The sequence below is a fragment of the Chrysochloris asiatica genome, unplaced genomic scaffold (assembly GCF_000296735.1).
Source record: "Chrysochloris asiatica unplaced genomic scaffold, ChrAsi1.0 scaffold00109, whole genome shotgun sequence".
Lineage (NCBI taxonomy): Eukaryota > Metazoa > Chordata > Mammalia > Afrosoricida > Chrysochloridae > Chrysochloris > Chrysochloris asiatica.
This window is the reverse complement of record NW_006408627.1, coordinates 7,501,972-7,522,470: the sequence shown is the minus strand read 5'-3', so window position 1 is coordinate 7,522,470 and position 20,499 is coordinate 7,501,972. Positions and strand designations below refer to the sequence as shown.

The 20,499-nt window shown below is 40.5% G+C and overlaps 1 protein-coding gene across 1 annotated transcript in view; it reads right to left on the bottom strand.

The window, feature by feature from the left end:
• The window catches only part of NUDT9 (nudix (nucleoside diphosphate linked moiety X)-type motif 9), a 32,964-nt gene extending 27,923 nt beyond the window's left edge, over positions 1-5,041 (bottom strand). Inside the window, exons 1-2 of the mRNA XM_006867772.1 lie at positions 4,892-5,041; positions 453-692 (exon numbers count right to left, since the gene is read on the bottom strand). Coding sequence (XP_006867834.1) covers positions 453-692; positions 4,892-4,998 — 347 coding nt within the window. The 5' untranslated portion in view covers positions 4,999-5,041. The remainder of the gene's footprint in view (positions 1-452; positions 693-4,891) is intronic.
• Between the last annotated feature and the right edge of the window lie 15,458 nt (positions 5,042-20,499).

The following is a 20,499-nucleotide window of genomic DNA, read 5'->3' as shown; positions in this document are numbered from 1 at the left end:
AAAAAGTCTAGCTTTGTTGGAAAATAATCATGAAAGACGTTCTATTGAGAATTCAAAAAGAATAAATAAAAACGTGGCACTGTGGATTCAGGCTCTGGACTGCAAAGTCATTTGAACTGCAGGGTCAGCAATTCAAGCTCACCAGACGCTCCTCAGAAACCCTATACAGGGTTGCTATGGGTTGGAACCAACTTGATGGCACTTAACAACAACAAAAACAAACTATTATTTCATAAAACAAAAAACTCTATAGTAAAAAGTATTTACCTATTTAGAAGGATCACCATAGAACCCCCAAGAATTTAAGCAAATGTGAAAGCGAAGTTAGAACAAATCTAAGCAGCATATAAAAATGATTTTTTAGTTGTTAAAACAGTAACTTACAAATACAAGTACTACCTTCTCTGTAAGTCTTCCATACAGCTAATGCCCACCTGATCTGATTTGCTCACCTGATCTGAGGATCTGCCCAGCTGGGTCCAGCCAAGACGGAGACTGCGGTATACTCCACAGGGTTATACTCTTGCCACTCAACCAGCCAGGCTACTTTCTCATTAGGAACCTGGCTTCGTTCAACTTTTGAACCTGGGTAAGGAGATGTCCGAGCCTTGTTGTGGGAATTCTCTTTGGCATCATTAGAATTAGACATGATGACAGAATTAAAATGAAACCAACAGGATAAAAATGAGTTCCTAGGGATAACAGCAGAAACATGTTTTACATAAATACAAACACGGGAAAAAAAAAACCCACTAAACTACTTAGTTCAAGGATCAAAAACATAATTTCCAATTTCAAAGATTCTTAAAAATCAGAAAATTCAAATTTCATGCATATTTATATAATGATCCAAAATCTGTGAGGAATTATTTTCAAACATAAAAATTTTCTAAATATACTTCAATCTCACTCATTGGAAGCTACTCACTGAATTTATTTTAAGTTAAGAAAAAGGGACAGACCTTTACTTCTGTATCATCAGTTAGGGTGAAAAAGCTTGTTATGGAATTTTGTTATGGGATTCAACATTATAGTTGAAATATAAAATACAGTTCAAATATAAAAGAAAACTATTAAGTCTACATGAAAGAAATACATTTTTTAAAAACACTGGCTTCCATTTCTGGGCATGACAGAGTAACTAGTATCAGACTAGTCCATCCCCATGAACAACTATAAAACTGAACAGTATATATAAAATATATTTTCAGATGTTGGAAAACATAGGACTGCATCAACCCTGAGAGAACCAAACAAATGAGAAGAGTTCATGACTATCTGTTTTTCTAAAGGCATCTTCTAGAAACTGGCAAGGAAAAGGCAGCACAAAGAAACAGCAATCTTGTTACATGAGGAGTCAGAGATCAGAGTTTAGGACTACTGAAACAAAATGCAATTTGTGTGCACCAAGGAGAAGGGAACTGTAAAGAAAATGGACTACATAAATTTGGTTTTCAGAATTTTTGAGGTTTTGGTCAACTACTATTATGCAGACACATAAGACCAAATTTTAACAGGCTTAGCAAAAAACAACCATGGAGTAAAAAAATTTTAAAAAAACCATTACTTGACAAAGAACAATTTACCAGCAGCTTTCAGGGTAGCCATAGAGTTAAATACATTATTGAAGCTTACACTATGGTGGGACATATAGATTTTGGACTAACCAAACTAGACAAAAGGATTAACCAACCCAGGCATTCAGCAGCAACACCAGAAAGCCTACATTTTAGGTGCAAGGCTACGCTGTTGTTGTTGTTGTTGTTGATAGGTGCCATCGAGTTGGTACTGACTCATAGCGAACCTATGCACAATAAAATGAAACACTGTCCGATCCTGGGCCAACCTCACTAAGGCTAATCTAGCACTAAAAGAAAATGCTATTCAAGACCCAAATTAACAAAGTTTAAAAAGTAAGTTTCAAAAAGACTAAACTGAATTAAGTGACACAAGTGAATTAACAAAGTAACAAAAGACAACAAATGTAACTCTATAATAACAAATTTGAAGATTTAAATGAGATAATTTTCTAGCAAAATATAAATGACCCAAGTTACTAAAACTGCCCCTAAAGTAGAAAACTTAAAGTGATATAAAAGTTTGGAAAAGGGTAGTGATATCCTTATATAATTGAAGTCTATAACACCAGCTATATAAATTATATAACATTTCAACTGGGTTTCACCTTTCATAGAACAGAAGATTCCAACATTAGTTAACAGACTAGTTCAGTCACAGGAAAAGGTGGAATGCGCCCTATAATTATGATTTGCATAACTTTAATGATAAAATATGATATTGTACAAAAAGAAAGAAAACACATATGGAGTCCTAGTCTCAGACTGAATTCCACTACAAAATGAGAGTTATGTTTCAAGACTTGAGTCAAGAAAGAAAAAACTCAAGGATATTATATGACCAAGCGGAAAAAATCAATCTAGTTCTACTCTATCTCAACCAGGTATCCCAAAATAATGTTTTAAATAACTTCAAGTTCTTTGTTACTGATTAGCAATAATAATAAGAATCATTATTACTATTCCACAAATCTGTTCTAACTACTCTAACATAAAGACCAATGGAAAATAATTGAAGTTGTTAGAGTTGTTTTGGTCCTACCCACTTCTACCAAGTCCATTCTGACTCAGAATTATGCTGTAAGATAGAGTAGAACTGTACCATAGGGTTTCCAAGGCTGTAAATCTTTATGGAAACAGACTGCCACGTTTGTCTCCCACAGAGCCACTGGTGGGTTCACAGCCAAGAGCTTTAACAACTGTGCCACCGAGCTCCTTCATTAAGAGTTCATAATCCTGGTACGGTACTGTAGGATAAGCACTGAACTGCTCATTGCAAGGCTGGTGGTTCAAACTCAACCAGCTCCTCCTTGGAGACCCTTTTACAGGGTCACTATAAGTCGGAACTGGCTTGATGGCACATAACAACAAAAACCCATCACCACAGCTACTTTGTATAAGGTTTTTAAGACTGTAAATCTTTATGGGAGCAGAAAGCCTCATCTTTCCCCAAAGTGGCTAATACCTTAGTTGTTAACAAGTCTGTTACACTAGCTCTACTTTTGTTTTTTGTTTTTTTTGGGGGGGTGGGGAGGAGTCCTGGTGTGGCACTGTGGGATAATGAAAATCCAAAAGGAGCATCCTGGTAGATTTTTCTCAGTCGGCACAGGACAATTATGAAGGCTTACTCTGAATAAGTTATAAGAAAATTTGATTTGTTGAGAAAAACACCAGGAAAGTTACACTGAAGACTCTTTTTCTCTCACAGCAAGTGTCTACTCATTATTCAACGGCAGCAATGACAATCCTTGGCACTGATCCTGCCCCCAGAATTCAAAGAACATCGAAATTCAACACGATTTCAGTCCTTCAAGAATACTGAAACCTTCATTTTGACAGGTGTAAGTCAAATAGCGTAGTGGTTACGAATCGTGCTGTGAACCGGAAGGTCAGCAGTTCGAAACTACCAGCTGTTCCGCGGGAGAAAGATGAGGCTTTCTGCTCCCGTAAAGATTTACAGCCTCAGAAACCCTATTCAGGGTCGCTATGGGTCGAAGCCGACTCGACAGCACTTAACAACAACAACAACAAAGTCAAAGAGCACAGAATTCTTTGAGGAGAGATGACAACATCACCTCAGCAGTGTATACACCTAGGTGGAAGATATGTCAAGAAGTAATAGCTTCAGATTTTGTTATTTTTGTTTAGTAAAGATTTTTTTATTTTAAAGCAGTATTTTTTGGCATATCCTCCTATACGGAAAGACTGTTTAAAAAAAAACAATCTGAGAAAAAAAAGTTATTGCCAAACTTTTTAATTCAATGAGTAAAACTAACAGAATGCACAGGGCTGAAATCTGAATATTTGGTTATTGTTAAGTGCCAGTCAAGTCAGTTCCGACCCATAGTGACCCTGTATAGGGTTCTCCTAGGAGCTACTGGTAGGTTTGAACCAAGAACCTTTTGGTTTGCAGTCCAGTGCTTAACCTAAAGCGCCACACCAAAATCTGAATAGTATCTGGAAACAAAGTAGAGGAAAATCTCTAAGAACGGGTAAAAATGTACAAACCAATGGAAAATGAGAAAAAGGCAAACAAGGGTTCTATCCTGAGGCCCAACGGGTAAAAATGTACAAATGAGAAAAAGGCAAACAAGGGTTCTATCCTGAGGCCCAAGAGCCAACGGGAGTTCCCAGAAAAAGAGAACAGGCACAAGTGGAAAAAAACAGAAACAGAAGAAAATTTAAGTGTGTCAAAAGTAAGCATGAAGGATCAAACAAGAATAAAAAAAAGAACTGTTCCTAGAGGCAGCCTCCTAAAACCTAGCATATTATCTTGGGGCACCATGTTTACTGAACAACGGGCTCAATAAAAACTGGAGAGTGAAAAAGGTGTGGCAAACTGTAGACTCCAAAATTTATAGTTGGCAAGTCGAGAAAAAGAAATTAAACATCCCATCTACTCTGGTAAGTAGAGGTAGACAATAGGAATGGCAGCTTTTACTTTTTATTTCACATTATTTATAGTGTTCAAATTTAACTATGTTCATGTATAAATTTTAATTTAAAAGTTTTAAATATTAACCAGAAATAAAAATGTCGCGGGGCATCACACCCAAACAGGTGCTATATAAATTATCTGGGGATAACTATTGCTGGTCGGTTATAAAGGTACATTTCAATATCAAAAATTAAGAAAGGTCCCTGTCACTAGTTTTTGTCCTTTAAACGGTGGGCAAGCATTTGGGATCCTTCTCAAAACGTGTCTATGGCTATAAAAATCTGAGAAGCAAGCAAAAGCTAAAAAAACCCGGAAGGAAACTGGCGTTCACTCCTAACTCCAAGGCCTTGGGAAGAGACGCCAGCACTAGGAATACCTGTATGCTGGGATGCTGCCGCAGCCCAAGGACCTGACACTCACAGAGGCCAGGGCCACAGAGAGAGACAAGGTGGCTAAAGATTTTCCCAGGATGCTTCCAGCCATCAGCACCCCGCGGACAGATTCGCGGGGCTAGGCAGCGCTAAGTGTAGGCCGCACACTAGGTCCGCCCCACGGTCCCAGGCACCGATCATCTAGCAGGCACTTGGACCCAGCCGCCCGCTGGTTCCCGAGAAGAAATTGCAACAAACACAGTTCAGTCCTCTTCCAGTACACGGAAAATCAAACCACTGAATGAAGCCGCCGCACACAAGTGCAGCGGCAGAACGTGCGGCAACCCCCTGACCCTTAACGTCACTAGTGCGTGATGACACTTTACGGCTGCGCCGAAAAGTAAAGGCTGAGGACGGCACCGTCGCACCTTGCTTCTACTACCTTGGCGACGCAGGCGTAGCTGCTGCAACTAAGGAATTATAGCCGAGGGGTCCATAGAAAGGAAGACGTGAAAGACAAGGAACTGGTGGTGGTTATGTAATGTTGAGTGGGTTCCGACTCATTGTTGTTAAATGCCCTTGAGTCGGTTTCGATCCATAGCGACCCTGTATAGGGTCTCCAAGGAGCGGCTGGTGAGCTTGAACCACCAACTTTGTAGTTCAAACCGGCTTTGCAGTCTAGCGCATTAACCTACAGCACCACAGCGACCCTGTATGGTTTTTCCGAGGCTGTAAATCTTTACTGGAGCACAAAGCCTTATCTTTTTTCCAGGGAACCACAGTTGTGAATTGCTGACTTTGAGGTTAGCAGCCGGACTCGTAAACTACTATGGTGTGGGAGGGGAGGGGGAAAGAGAGGGAGGACTTGAAAGAAATTGGTTGCTATTTCTTTTTTTCTGCAGAAAAAGAGAGCTGATGTAGTAGAATAACGCGAGTCCATGTCATACCCAAATACTCCGCGATTATGGGAAGAGGAAAGAGATTTGTAACTGTGTGTCTGAGATTGTGTGGCCCTGCAGGATAATGCACTGGACCGGAAAGTTGGCGGTTCAAACCCACCAGCCACTCTACTCGGAAACCCTATACAGACCGGCTATGAATCGCAACCGACTTGAAGGCACTTAACAACAACACAACAATCTGAGATTGTATTCTTTTGCTGCCGTACTGTTTACTGCAACTGCTAAAATGCCCAAGCCTTCTTCCTTAGGTGTGGTGCTTAAAACCCGAGGAGTAAAACCAGCTGTAAAGCAGGAACTGACAGGCCACACCCTGTATTATCATAAATAAAAAATGCAAGCGGCCAAACTGAACCCTGGAAATCCAGGTAGCCCAAAGCCATTTGAAATCTGACATTCATCTTTCAAATTCATTACTATGATGAGGCATTCTGCTCCCGTAAAGATTTACAGCCTCGGAAACCCTGTACAGGGTTGCTATGAGTTGGAACCGACTCCACGGCACATAACAACAAAAAATGGTGAAATTTTAACTTTTAAATGTATAATTCGCTCTATAGTGTTGTTTAGGCAAATACTATAATATTTTGACCATCTTAAAAGCCAGAATACAGACATTTTAAAGTCATTGGTCTCAAGAGTACCAAATCGCTATTAAATCCTTGCGCTCTTAAAGAGTAAAAGCCTTCACTGGATTCTTTTGATCTGATAAACTTTACTCTCAATGTTGCTGGCAGCGTGTAACATCTACTTAAACCGGAAATGGATTAAGCAGGCTCTGCTGCAAGAATATAATGCACCTCAACCGAAATCTGAAAGTAGGACAAATTCGTGATTAGCGAGCAAGGTGTAAAACCGTGATTTACAAACTATCTGATCAAAGAAAGGAAGCAACAAAGTTCTCATAGGAAGTTCCTCTGGCCTGCTACACATTCCTTTAGGTGAGGCTGGAGCGGATACATGATATCCTTCTCCAGCATTGTGGAGGGTCAGAGAAAAAGAGGAAGACCCCTAGCGAGATGGATTGGCAAAGTGTCAGCATCAATGGGCTCAAGCGTGGCAACAGTAGTGAGATTGGCCCAGGATTGGGCAGTGTTTTGTTCTGCTGTGCATAAGGTCGCTCTGAGTCCGTACCAACTCGATGTCGCCTAACAACAAGAGCGGATACAGTTTAAAAAACACCAGACTATGCAAAGAAATCCAGCAATTCCGTGGGGGTGGTTGGTTGATAATATATTGTAGAGTCGACTCCGACTCATAGTGACCTGCATAGGGTTTCTGAGGCTGTAAATCTATACGGGAGCAGAAAGTCTCCTCTTTCTCCCACAGCATAGCTGGTAGTTTCAAACTGCTGACATTGAAGTTAGCAGGGCTACTACTCATAACCACAACTCTACCAGAGTTCCTTAATTTCGTGGTTGGTGTTAAGTGCCATCAAGTCGGTTCTGACCCATAGCGACCCTCTATAGGGTTTCCAAGGAGCAGCTAGTGAGCTTGAACCCCCAGCCTTGTGGTTCAAACCAACTTTGCAGTCCAGTGCATTAACCCACAGCACCACACCAGAAGTCTGTGGTACTGGGACTGAATTACAGTTGGTTCAGTTCTGTTTGCTCCCTTCAAGGGACTTGCAATGTTAGCTCTGCTAAAGTGTGGTTAAGTGAATGTGCTCCATTCAGCCTGCTCTTGGGCAAACAGAAACACCATCTGCAAGGTCTTAAGGTCAGTTTACTCACATTCCAAATAAGTTGTGTGAGAAACGTTGTCCATACCAACAACCGCTCAAATAATCCAATTAGCAAGAGTGAGATTTTCTTTATTCAATTTTGTAAACTCAAGCGTCCAACCCAGTAAGACCACCTGCATACATACTGCATGGCCAGCCAGAAAACAGTTTTATTGATGCTGCCACTTGGCCAATCCATCTCACTGGGGGTCTTCCTCTTTTTCTCTGACCCTCCACCCTACCAAACATGGTATCCTTCTACAGTGACTGGTCCCTCCTGACAATATGTCCAAAGTATGAGAGATGAAGTTTGGTCATCGTGGCCTCCAAGGAGCACTCTAGCTGTACTTCTTCCAAAACAGATCTGTTGGTTCTTTTGGCAGCCCATGACACTTTGAATATTCTTCTCTAACACCATAACTCAAAGGCATAAATTCTTCTATGGTCTTCCTTATTCACTGTCCAGGTTTTGCATGCATATGAGGTTTTCTATGAAGAGGTAACATGTGAGCAAAGACCTAAGGACATGATGCTGCTACCCACCAGAAGAGCTGGGGAAAGACCATTCCAGGCTGATAGATACCATTGCCACAGAATTGATTTCAACTCATAGCAGCCTTGTATAGTGTTTCCAAGGCTGCTATGAGCAGAAAGCCTCATCTTTCTCTTGCAGAGCAGATGGTGGAATTGAAAGGTAACAGCCAAATGGCTGCAAGCATATATTGACAGAGAACTTCCAGAGGTTCAAGCCGATTCACAAGAGGCCGTGGAACGAGGGATATCATTGCTGATGTCCGATGGATCTTGGCTGAAAGCAGAGAATACCAGAAACATGTTTACCTGTGCTTTTTTGACTACGCAAAGGCTTTCAATTGTGTGGATCATGACAAGCTATGCACAACATTGCAAAGTATGAGTATTCCTGAACACTTAATTGTACTCTTGAGGAATCTGTACATGGACCAAGAGGCAGTTATTCGAACAGAACATGAGAACACTGGTTTAAAATTAAGAAAGATGTGTGACAGGGTTATATTCTTTCACCATATTTGTTCAACCTGTATGCTGAGCAAATTTGAAGAAAAACATGGCATCAGGATTGGAGGAAGACTCATTAACAACCTGCAATATGCAGATGACACAACCTTGCTTTCTGAAAGTGAAGAAGACTTAAAATACTTACTGATGAAGATCAAAGAGCACAGCCTTCAATATGGATTGCATCTCAATATAAAGAAAACAAAAATCCTCACCACTGGACCAATAAACAACATTCTGATCAACGGAGAAAAGATTGAAGTTGTCAAGGATTTCATTCTTCTTGGATCAACTATCAACGCTCCTGGAAGCAGCAGTCAAGAAATCAAAGGATGTGTTGCATTAGGCAAATCTGCTGCACAAGACCTTTTTTAAAGTGTTGAAGAGCAAAGATGTCATCTTGAGGACTAAGGTGTGCCTGACCCAAGCCATGGTATTGTCAATAACCTCATATGCATGTGAAAGCTGGACAGTGAATAAGGAAGACCGTAGAAGAATTGATGCTTTTGAGTTATGGTGTTGTAGGAGAATATTGAAAGTACCATGGGCTGCCAAAAGAACCAATAATAGCTCCATTTTGGAAGAAGTGCAGCCAGAGTGTTCCTTGGGGGCCAGGATGGCCAAACTTCGTCTTTCATACTTTGGACAGATTGTCAGGAGGGAGCAGTTTCTGGAGAAGGTAAGGTGGAAGGTCAGAGAAAAACAGGAAGACCCCCATCAAGATGGACTGGCAAAGTGGAAGCATCAATGGGATTAAGTGTGGCAACCATTGTGAGGTTTTCCCAGGACCGGGCAGTGTTTCATTCGGTTGTACATAGGGTCGCTATGAGTTGGTACCGACTCTATGTCACCTAACAACAACCTTGCAATTAGCCATCCAGTGCTTATCCTCCAGCACCACCAGAGCTCCTATATTCAAGGCAGAGAAGTCTACTTGCAAAACCCTTGACTTAGGAAAGAGGTTAGACAATAAAGACACAGAACAGCCAGTGTGCTAAAGCTTCTTAAGTAAGGCAGAGGAAGAATGATCTATCATGAGGCTGGAGAAGTGGGCCAATATGGAGGATGCTGCTTTGCAATATACATTCTCCCTTCTTTTCCATGTTACATGGAGAAATGTACCCAGTTTGAAATGTTACCTCACTATGAGTCCTGATGTGGCACTGTGGGATAATGCACTGGACCACAAGGTCAGTTTGAGCCTCAAGTTTGGTGGTTCAAATTCACAAGTCTCTCTTTGGAAACCCTATACAGGTCTCTATGAGTCAGAACCAACTCTACAGCACTTAACAACAATAACGCTTCCTGCAGGGAGCACAGTGGCCCTGTAGGGTAATCACTTGACTGCTAACCACAAGGTCAGTGGTTTGAGCCCACCAGACACTCCATAGGAGAAAAATGAGCCTTGAAATCCCTATACAGGGTTGCTATGATTTGGAACAGGATGGATGGCACTTAACAACAACTTGTACCTTGAAGCTAAAGGAGACATATGATCCTTTTCGGCCTAAGACATGAAAGTAGAAGCCTACTTTATTGGTTTTCTGGAATGCTATTGTTTTCCTCATGAAAAGGCACTGGCTCGTTTGGCAGGCACCATTGGACTCCTGGTGTGGCGCTGTAGGGTCAGCACTGGACTGTGAACCGCAAGTCCAACAATTCAAATCCACCAGCTGCTCCTCGGGAACCCTATGCAGGGTCGCTATGAGTCGGAACTGACACGACAGCACTTAACAACAGCAACAATATTGGATTCCCTGAATAGTGAAAATAGTAATGCACTTGGCTGCTAATCAAAAGGGTAGAAGTTCAAGTCCACCCAGAAACACCTTGGATATAAGGCCTGGCAGTCTGCTTCCCCAAAACCAGTCATTGAAAGCCCTGTGGAGCACAGTGCTATCCTTGCACACATGGGGTTGTCATGAGTTGAAATCAACTTGACAGTAAATGGTTACTTACCCTTCCCAACTTCATTCATTTTTGTAAAGACATAATTCCTCCAGAAGGAGTACCTATCGGCACCATAAAGACAAAAGACATGCACTATTGATGGCAGTCATTGCTACCACCATCAGCTTCAACTAGATATAAACATAAAATACTTCAGTTCAGTGATGCAACGAAACTCACTTCTACCCGTCTTCATAGCAAAGACCTTCTCTGATGCCAAGGCTACAGTATGTACCCACAGAGTAGAGCACAAGAAATCTTTTATAGTTTCCCTAAGTTTTTAAACCAACCCTAAGGACTAGTGAAAAACTAAACCCTTATTTGGCTTAACCACTATGGTTGAGTTTGTTTCATGCAAAAATTGCTAACACAGGAGCAAAATCAAGAAAGGCTTTATAGGCCATGAAAACGATTTTATCACAAGTGAAGTAGGAAGCCATTAAAACTCCAAATGTCATTCTTCACAATACAGAGGTAACTTTTGTAGACGCTGAAAAGGAATAGCAATTCAGGGTAGGATTAAGGTAAGAGCTCAGGTTACTAGATTCTTAGTACTTGCTTTCATTGTTGCTGTGGTTTAGTGCTGTTCAGTCTTTTCTGGCTCATAGCAATCTTGTATAGGATTTCTAAAAATCAGCTGGTGAGTTTGAACCATCGACCTTGCAGTTCAAACTGACTTTGCTGTCTACTGCTGTCCTACAGTGACACATTACTGTCATCTATTTCCTCTTTCCCATCATTCACTAGACAAGAAGTTATCTGCTTTCCTCTCTGTCTTCCCTTATGGTAAGAATATTTTTTTCACATCTTCTATGTCCTTTCTGTTACAGAAAATTTCAAAACCACCAGACAGACCTATTTCTTGATAAGTTAGGGCAAACTGAGAGGCTGTTGACAACAATGGGCTTTCAAAATTAATCTTGTGCTAGAGACTCAACAATCCTATTTGACAGTCACTTCTTTGTTCTAATTCATAGCTGTCCTTGCCCCTGAAACACTGAAGCCATTATTTTAATGAATGGAGTGCCACAGGGCAATAAGAGATTCAGAATATGAAAATGCATCAAAAATTACAAGGGTATGTCAAAAAGTATTGCTATTCTCATAAAAGCTTTAGTAAACAAACACCACAATGTGACACTAATGTCTGTGGACAAACCTCCATTTAGGTCTATACACTTCTAAAGGCTGTGTCTCCAGCTCTCTCATTTTGCTCCAAAGAATTCTGTGTTCTTCAATTTACACCATGTCAAAGGGCAGTTGGAGTGCTGGTATAGGATAAGTACTTGACAGCTAGGATAAGCACTGTAGGATAAGCACTGGACTACTAACCACAAGATCTGTGGTTCAAACCCACCAGTCACTCCTCGGAAACCCTACACACAGCCATCATGAGTTGGAACCAATTCAACAGTACTTAACAACAACAATCCTTAGCCCTAAGAATTCTGCGCTTTTCAATTTACACCATATCAAAATAGCAGTTAGGGCATCCTGGAGGGCATGGATGGGAAACCTTTTTCTTCCAAAATTTATAACATCATTCACAGGCCACACAAAATTATCAACTTAAAGATTAGTCTGCTATAAATTTGGTCAAACATTTAATTACCTCATCCTTAATGTGGCCAGCAGTTCCTCCGAAATCCTGTACATGGTCTCTATGAGCCAGAACCTACTCAACAGCACTCATGAATATGAAAATGCATCAACAACTCATGAATGTGAAAATGCGCTCAACAGCAACAATGTAATGGCTGGAACTTCAGTTGCCTTGGCAGAGCCAAATCAGATGATCTTCTTTTCAGTGTTCTTTGAGTTTTGTTTTCATTAAGGGCCGATGAGTCGGTTCCGATTCACAGTGACCCTGCATAGGGTTCCAGACACATGTAACGATTTACAGGAACAGAAAGCCTCATCTTTCTCCCATGGAGCAGAAGGTGGGCTTGAACTGACTGCTGACCTTGTGGTTAGCAGTCCAGTGCTTATCCTACAGATCCACAGCACTCTAATTAAGGAGTTTGAGAAACAACAATAACAACAAAAATTTCTGAAGGGGCAAGATCAGAGCTATAGGATGTGTGGGATAACGTTTTCTGATGACATGCTCATAAAAGAACCTTTGCTACCCTTGAAGAATGATTAAGTGCAGTGTTGTGATGAAAAATTATTCCTTGGCTCAACTTTCCTGGCCTTTTTCTCATCAATGCAGTTTTCAATTTTCTTAAAACTTCTTAATAAACCTCCATTATCATCCTGGGTACTTGGAGAAAATCTTTCAAAATGACCCCTTGAAATCCAAAACCACAGTTGTTATTAACTCCTGAGCTGATTTCTCTGCCTTGAATTTAACTGGCTCAGCAGATCCCCTCAGAAGCTACTGTTTGGTTTGGATGTTCTCTTGAAAAGCCAAGACTAAAATGAGTATATTACTGAGAGAACTTGTTTGCAACCATCCATTGATTACAGAGACTTGTTTAAACATGTTTTGTTTGGAATAAACTCATAGCAATACTTTTGACTTACTGCAAAAAATATTGTTTGCGCCGTTGAGTCAGTTTCGAATCATAGCGACCCTTTGCAGAACAAGACAAAACACTGTCCACCCGTCTCACAATTGTTGAGCCCATTACTGATGCCACAGTGTCAATCCATCTCTTTGAGGGGACTTACGCTTTTTCACTGACCCTTTACTTTACCAAGCATGATGTGCTTCTCCAGGGACTGGTCCCTAATAGCATGTCCAATGTATAAAAGATGAACTCTCCCCACCCTGATTTCTAAGAAGCATTCTGGCTGTAATTCTTCCAATATAGATTTGTTTGTTCTTCTGTCAGTCCATGGTACTTTCAGTATTCTTCTCCAACACCATAACTCAAATGCATTGATTCTTTGCCAGTTTTCCTTTTTCCTTATCCAACTTTCACATGCATATGAGGCAATTGAAAATACCATGACTTGGGTCAGGCTCACATTCATCCTCCAATTATCTTTGCTCTTGAATTCTTTATAAAGGTCTTATGCAGCAGATTTGCCTCATGCAAAGCATCGTTTGATCTCTCGATTGCTACTTCCATAAGTGTTGACTCTGGACCAAGGCAAAATGAAGTTTTGACAACTCCTTTATCATGATGTTATTTATATATTGGTTCAGTTGTGAGGCTTTTATTTTTCTTTACATTAAATTATAACCCATACTGAAGGATAGAGTCTTAGAGTTATTTCAAGTTCTCTTCACTTCCAGGAAACAAAGTTGTGTCACCTGTGTATATCAGGTTGGTAGTGAATCCTCCTCCAATTCTCATGCTACATTCTTCTTCTCAGATTATTTGCTCAACATACAAATTAAATAACTATGGTGAACGGATACAACCCCAATCGTACATCTTTTCTGATTTGAAAGCATTCAATATTCCTTTGTTCTGTTTGAACGACTGCCTTTTGGTCTATATGCAGGTATGTAATGATCACAATTAAGTTTTCTGGAATATCCATTCTTCATACTGTTATCTATAGTTTGCTGTGATCCATATAGTCAAAAGCTTTTGCATGGTCAATAAAGCACAAGTAAACTTCTTTTCTGGCGTTCTCTGCCTTCAGTCAAGATCCATCTGATGTCAGCAATGATAACACTCGTTCCATATCCTCTTCTGAATCCAGCTTGAATAGCCTGTCGTACCACTGCAGTTTTTAAATGATTTTCAGCAAAATTTTACTTACATGTGACATGCTATTCTTGATGACTTCCACATCCTATTGGGTCAACTTTCTTTGGAATGGGCACACATATAGATCTCTTCCAATCAGTTAAGAAGCTGTGGTGACGTAGTGGGTTACACGTTGGACTGCTCACCACAGGGTCAGCAGTTTGAATCCACCAACTGCTCTGAGGGGGAAAAATGAAACTTACTGCTCTAGTAAAGATTTACAGCCACAGAAATCCTATACAGAGTTGCTATGTGTGGGAATTGACTCAGCGGCACACAACCACAACCACCAATCATTTGGCTAATTAGTCATTGGCTGTCATCCAAATTTCTTGGCATAGATGACTAAGTACCTCCAGTGCTTCATCTGTTTGTTGAAGTATTTCAATTGATACTCCATCAATTCCTGAAGCCAACTCCCCATGATACCTTTTCCTTTGACCATGTAATCTGGTCAAATTATTTAACCTCTTTATGTCAGTTTCCTCACCTGTAAAATAAGGATATATAGTACCTAACATCATAGAGTTAGAATTAAAGAAGAAAAAATATATTAAATGTCCAGCCTAAGTTATAGTTATTCTTTCCAAGCATTTACAATATGGAGCCTCTGGGTAACAATATTGTTAAGCAATGAAAAGTTTGGTGGGTGAAACTCACCCAGAGGTACCTTCCAAAAGGTCACATCCTTTAAAAACCCTAAGGATAGGGGTTTTCAATGTTCAGTCCATATGGTTTTTTTTTTTTCAATATTCAATTCTCCTCTGCCTACACATGAGTACCATGAGTCAGAATTAACTTGACGGCAGCTAACAACAACAAATCTATGCACTTTACCCGTATTACCACATTTAATTCCAAACAGTAACCCCAGCAGTTTAATGTAATTGTCCCAACTTTAGAGATGAGCAAACACACTTAGAAAGGTAAGCATCTTGCCCAAGAATCATTTTTGAAATCAGAAGTTTCCTGTGGCTGCCGTGGGAAATTACCACCAATTCATTGGCTTTAAACAAGAGAGATATAATGTGTCACAGTCCTTCAGGTCAGAGTCAGAAATCAATTTCATCGTGTCAAAATCAAGTTTGTCAGCAGGGCCACCCTACCTTTGGAGGCCCTAGGAGGAAATCTCTTCCTTGTCTCTTCCAGCTTCTGGTAGTTGACAATATTTTGTGGAATTTAGCCTGCAGGACAGCTAATGATTTATTATGGCCCTCTTAGTCTGTTGTTCCATTCTATGGTTGCAAAATGTAACCTCTTCTGTAGTAAATCCTAAAGAATAAAGATTAAGGTGGGTTAAAATGGAGCTAAAGAGTAAAGATTAAGGTGGCACCATCCCAGGACTCCAATGATTAAGGATGCCCCCCCATCCCACCTTACTAGAATCAAGTCAACACCCTTAGTTTTCCTTGGGAGCATGGTCTGAATCCAATTTATAGAAATGCTCTGGCAAAGATCGCTTTCTTGTTCTGGATCCTGTGTCTGGATTAGTTTGGCTGTTCATGGGATTTGTGGCCCGATTCCTCAGCTACTACAACCTCATACATCAACACCGTGTCGTCTGACCTGCCAAATTGCGTTCCTCAGCTTCTGAGACTATGTGGGTGAGGAGAATCCTCCAGACGGGCCTGAACTTCATCTGAACTACATTTGGAATTTACCAGCCTCCTCAATTGTCTAAGCTTATTTCCTTTGACAGTTACTAGTTCTGTGAGAGACTGCAGCATATTGTAGAACCCTGGGATGTGAGGGAGTGGAGGAGTGGTCATTGTTATCAAGGATTATGGAGTGGTATAGAATGTTGGAGAAGTGGAACATTAGGGATATCTTTAACCTGTATCTCTTAGGGACAGTCTCATGCTGATCTTTCTTAAAAGAAATTATCCATGCATGCCACATCGCTTTAATCTCTACTTCAATGATGCCATTGCTCTCCCCTCTTCTGTCTTTGTCATATCTCCCTCTGCCTCTTTCCTGTAATATTTGTGATTGTATTTAGAACCCACCTGAATAACCTAGGACACTCACCATTTTACTATCTATCCCTTCATCACATCTTCAAAGATCCTTTTTCCATATTAGCTAAAATGTACAGGTTCCAGAAGCAATAATAACAAGAAATATCATTTCTGATATCACATAAATCTTAGCTGAAAGCAAAGAATAGACATAAGATATTTACCTATGCCTTATTGACTATCCAAAGGAATTCAACTATGTTGATTATAACAAACTATGGATAACAGTGCAAAGAACAAGAATTCCAGAACACTCAACTGTGCTCATGCAGAGTCAGTTAATAGACAAAAACACAGCTATTTAAGCAGAACAAAAAGATACTGTATGGTTTTAAATCAGGAAAGGTGTGCATCAGGGTTGGGTCCTTTCACCACACTTATTCATACTGAGTAAATAACCTGAGAATCTGCATTATAAGAAGAAGAACGCAGCATCAGGATGGGAGGAAGACTCATTAGTAGCCTTTGATATATTGGATGACATAACCTTGTTAGCTGAAAACAAAGAGGATTTGAAGTACTTTCTAAAAGTACTTCAGCCTTTTAAAAGACTACAGCCTTCAGTATGGATTACACCTCAACATAAAGAAATAAAAATTCTCACAACTAAACCAATAAGCAACCACTAACTATGAACCACAAGGTTGGTAGCTCAAGCCCACCAATTTCTCCTCGGAAACCCTATACAGAATAACTATGAGTCAGAACAAATTCAACAGCACTTAACAGAAACAAAAACAACTTTTCAGTTAGTAGCCCAATGCTTACCCACTGAGCGACCAGGGCTCCCTGCTGCAACAGACATCTTTAAAATATTAAAAAGCAAAGATATCTCTTTGAGGACTAAGGAGTGCCTGACCATGATATTTTCTTTCTTCCTTCCTTTTTTACATATTGTGAATTGAGTGAAGGTTTACAGACAAGATCATCAGTTGCACATTTAATAAATCTCATTTAAATGTGATTGCAGTACCCTCCATGTAACAACAGTTATCCTGCTTCCTCCTTATGCATCCTATTTCTGTTTCTCTCACCTTCCTATCCCTTCACAACTTTGTCCTTAGATAAATGTTGCTCTTTGACTTTGAGTGAATGACCATTCTATGGTGAGCCTACCTTACTAGTGTTGTTGTCTCCCTTATATACCTGTCTACAACTTGGCTGAAAATTGGGTCACAAGGGTGAGTTCCTTTCAAGACCTGAAGGGTGGTTGCAAAAAAAATGTGGGAGCCATGTCTGACTTCCCTTAGCTTCACAAAAGGGACAGTGAATCAAATTCAAAATCAACCCAAGGCCTATTCCTATGAAGCAGAAATCAGACATGCGTCTACCCTACAATCTTCTTTACCCTGTTCTAACACCAATCACCCTTCTCACAGCACTTTCTGCTTCACATCTGGGTTTGGTAATCCATTGCAATGGCCACACAGAATTCATAACAATACTCAAGATTATGGGGTTTATTAGGGAAGTGAACAGGGTACAATTCACAATCAACACCAATTGAGGATGCAGCAGGTCACCAGTCAGGAACACCTCTACTCTACCATACTGCAGGCATGCTTCACTCTTGTCTCCAGCCTCTCAGCCATGGGCCCTCTTGGCCTCTGTCTCAGTCTGTGGGCCTAGAACCTGCAGTTGCTGTCTCTCCATGCCACTGCCTTTGCTGTTGCTGTTTTCCTATGTTGTTGTTGTTAAGTACGGTGGAGTCGGTTCCAACTCAAAGCGACCCTGCAACAGGGTTTCCGAGGCTGTAAATCTTTACAGGAGCAGAACGCCTCATCTTTCTCCCACAGAACAGCTGGTAGTTTCCAACTGCTGACCTTGAGGTTAGCAGCCTGATTCGGAACCACTACATGTTGTTGTTGTTGTTGTTAAGTACCGTGGAGTCGGTTCCAACTCACAGCAACTCTGTACAGGGTTTCTGAGGCTGTAAATCTTTACAAGAGCAGAAAGCCTCCTCTTTCTCCCGCTGAACGGCTGGTAGTTTCGAACTACTGACCTTAAGGTTCACAGCCCGATTCGTAACCACTGTGCTACCAGATACTCATATTCCACTCATGCTCTTCCTCCTTGACGGTCCTGGGATCTTCCATCCTTAGTTTTGAGATGGATGTTTTTAAATCTAGCTGGTGACAAAACTAGCCAATCCCAGGCTTAGAGTCCTGTACACCATATTTACGTGGGCCCACCCAATCTCTTGAATGGAATTAAGACATTGGATAGAAAATCCATAACAAATAAATTCAAGGTACCACAATATTAAATTCTTCCAGTCTCTTTTTGATCAGTAGACCTGGTCTTATTTTTTTTTAAATAATTTTCGGTTTTGTTCCACATTTTCTCATACTCTATCCAGGACCCTCTAATGTGGTCCCTTCCAGAGCAGTTGGTAATGGTAAGCAGGCACTATCTAGTTCTTCTGGCCTCAGCGTTGTAGAGACTGATGTTCACATGTTTCATTAGTCCACTGGATTAATTGATTCCAAGCCTCTTCTGTTCTTATCACTCTTCTTTCTTCTGCACATGGAGAGACCAATGGCTGCGCCTTAGGTGGTCACTTTCAAGATCCCAGATGCTATTCACCCAAGCAAGATGTAGAACATTGTCTTTGGGGACTATTATGCCAATCAACCATGAGACTATGTTGACCATGATATTTTCAATATCCTCATGTGCATATAAAACCTGGACAATGAATAAGGAAGTCCAAAGAATAACCAATGCCTTTAGATTTTGGTATTGGTGATGAATTTTAAATATACTATGAATGGCCAGAGAACGAATAAATCTGTCTTGGAAGCAGTACAGCCTGAATGCTCCTTAGAAGTGAGGGCAGAGAGATTTCATTTCACAGACTTTGGATATGTTATTAGGAGGAACAAGTCCCTGGAGAAAAACAGGTCAGTGAAACAGAAGAAGTCCGTCAACATGATGCATTGACACAGTGGTTACAACAATGGGCTGAAATATAGCAACAAGTGTGAGGGTGGCACAAGACAAGGCAATGTTCCATTGTGTTTTATTTGGGGTAGCTATGAGTCAGAACCAATTAAAAGGCACTTAACAACAATATGTGCAGGTACTGTGCCAAATAACAACAATATGTGCAGGTATGGATACTGTGGTAAGAAAAACTAGTAAGGGACTTGTCCTCATGAAACTACAGATTAGGTGAAAACACAGACATCGATAAAATAGTCACATATATAAATGTTAAATTGCAAGTATGATAACATTTTATAAAGAGAGATTCAGGTGCTCTGAGAGTTTATAAAACAGAGATTTGACCAAATCAGAAAGGTTCCACTGAGCAAGTGACATTTGAAAAGATATCTGAAAGAAGAATAGGAATTAACTAGACATAAAATGAGAAAAAGCAAAAAATTGTATATAGTCCTGCTAACAGAAAGTCTGGCGTATGTTAAGGGCTGAGAAAATCAAGTTCCCTCTTGGAAAATCTTCTAGTGCAGCCACAGTGTTATTCTAAGAGATATCGAACCACTACAGTGGAGAACTTGAAAAGGTTTTCCTAAGAACCAAGCCCACACTCTTATATATGTAGTACACCTTGCAATATCTGTTTTCATAGGTCAGTATGAGTTTTAATACATTTATAACATAGCATGCAGGAACCAAAATATATTATGCAAAGAGGCAAGTGTTGGTCTTTTTCCATCCAAAGCAAAGCAGAGTAAAAAACCAGACTCACAGAAACAATTAGTATGGAGGACTAATAGACCATATATCCAGGGCCTCCACTAACCTGAAACCAGAATAACTAGATGGTACAAGGCTACCACCCAGTTGCTCTGGCTGGGATCACAAGAGAAGGTACTAGATAGAGTGGTAGGAAATGGTTTCAACAAAATTCAAATTCAGGAGGACTTCTGGCAATGTGGCAGTCTAGGTAGATGCACTACATGGACCCTCAACAAAGGTAAGAGAGACCAGATGAAATAGACACACATGAAAATCCTGAAACCCTGAACTTCAGAAGAAAGGTTGGAGAAATGAATTGAGTGCTTGCTGGGAAGAGAAACTGACCAGGGTCAGTGAGAGAGGAAGACTGACAAGTGAATGACTTGACAGATGTGGTGTGACCATCTTGAACATTTATGAGCTACTTTGGCCACAAAAGGTGGCCTGACAAAACAGATACCCACAGGTGACAGGAAAAGTGTGATTCCTTCTTTTTCCCTACGCTCCCCTAGTGAC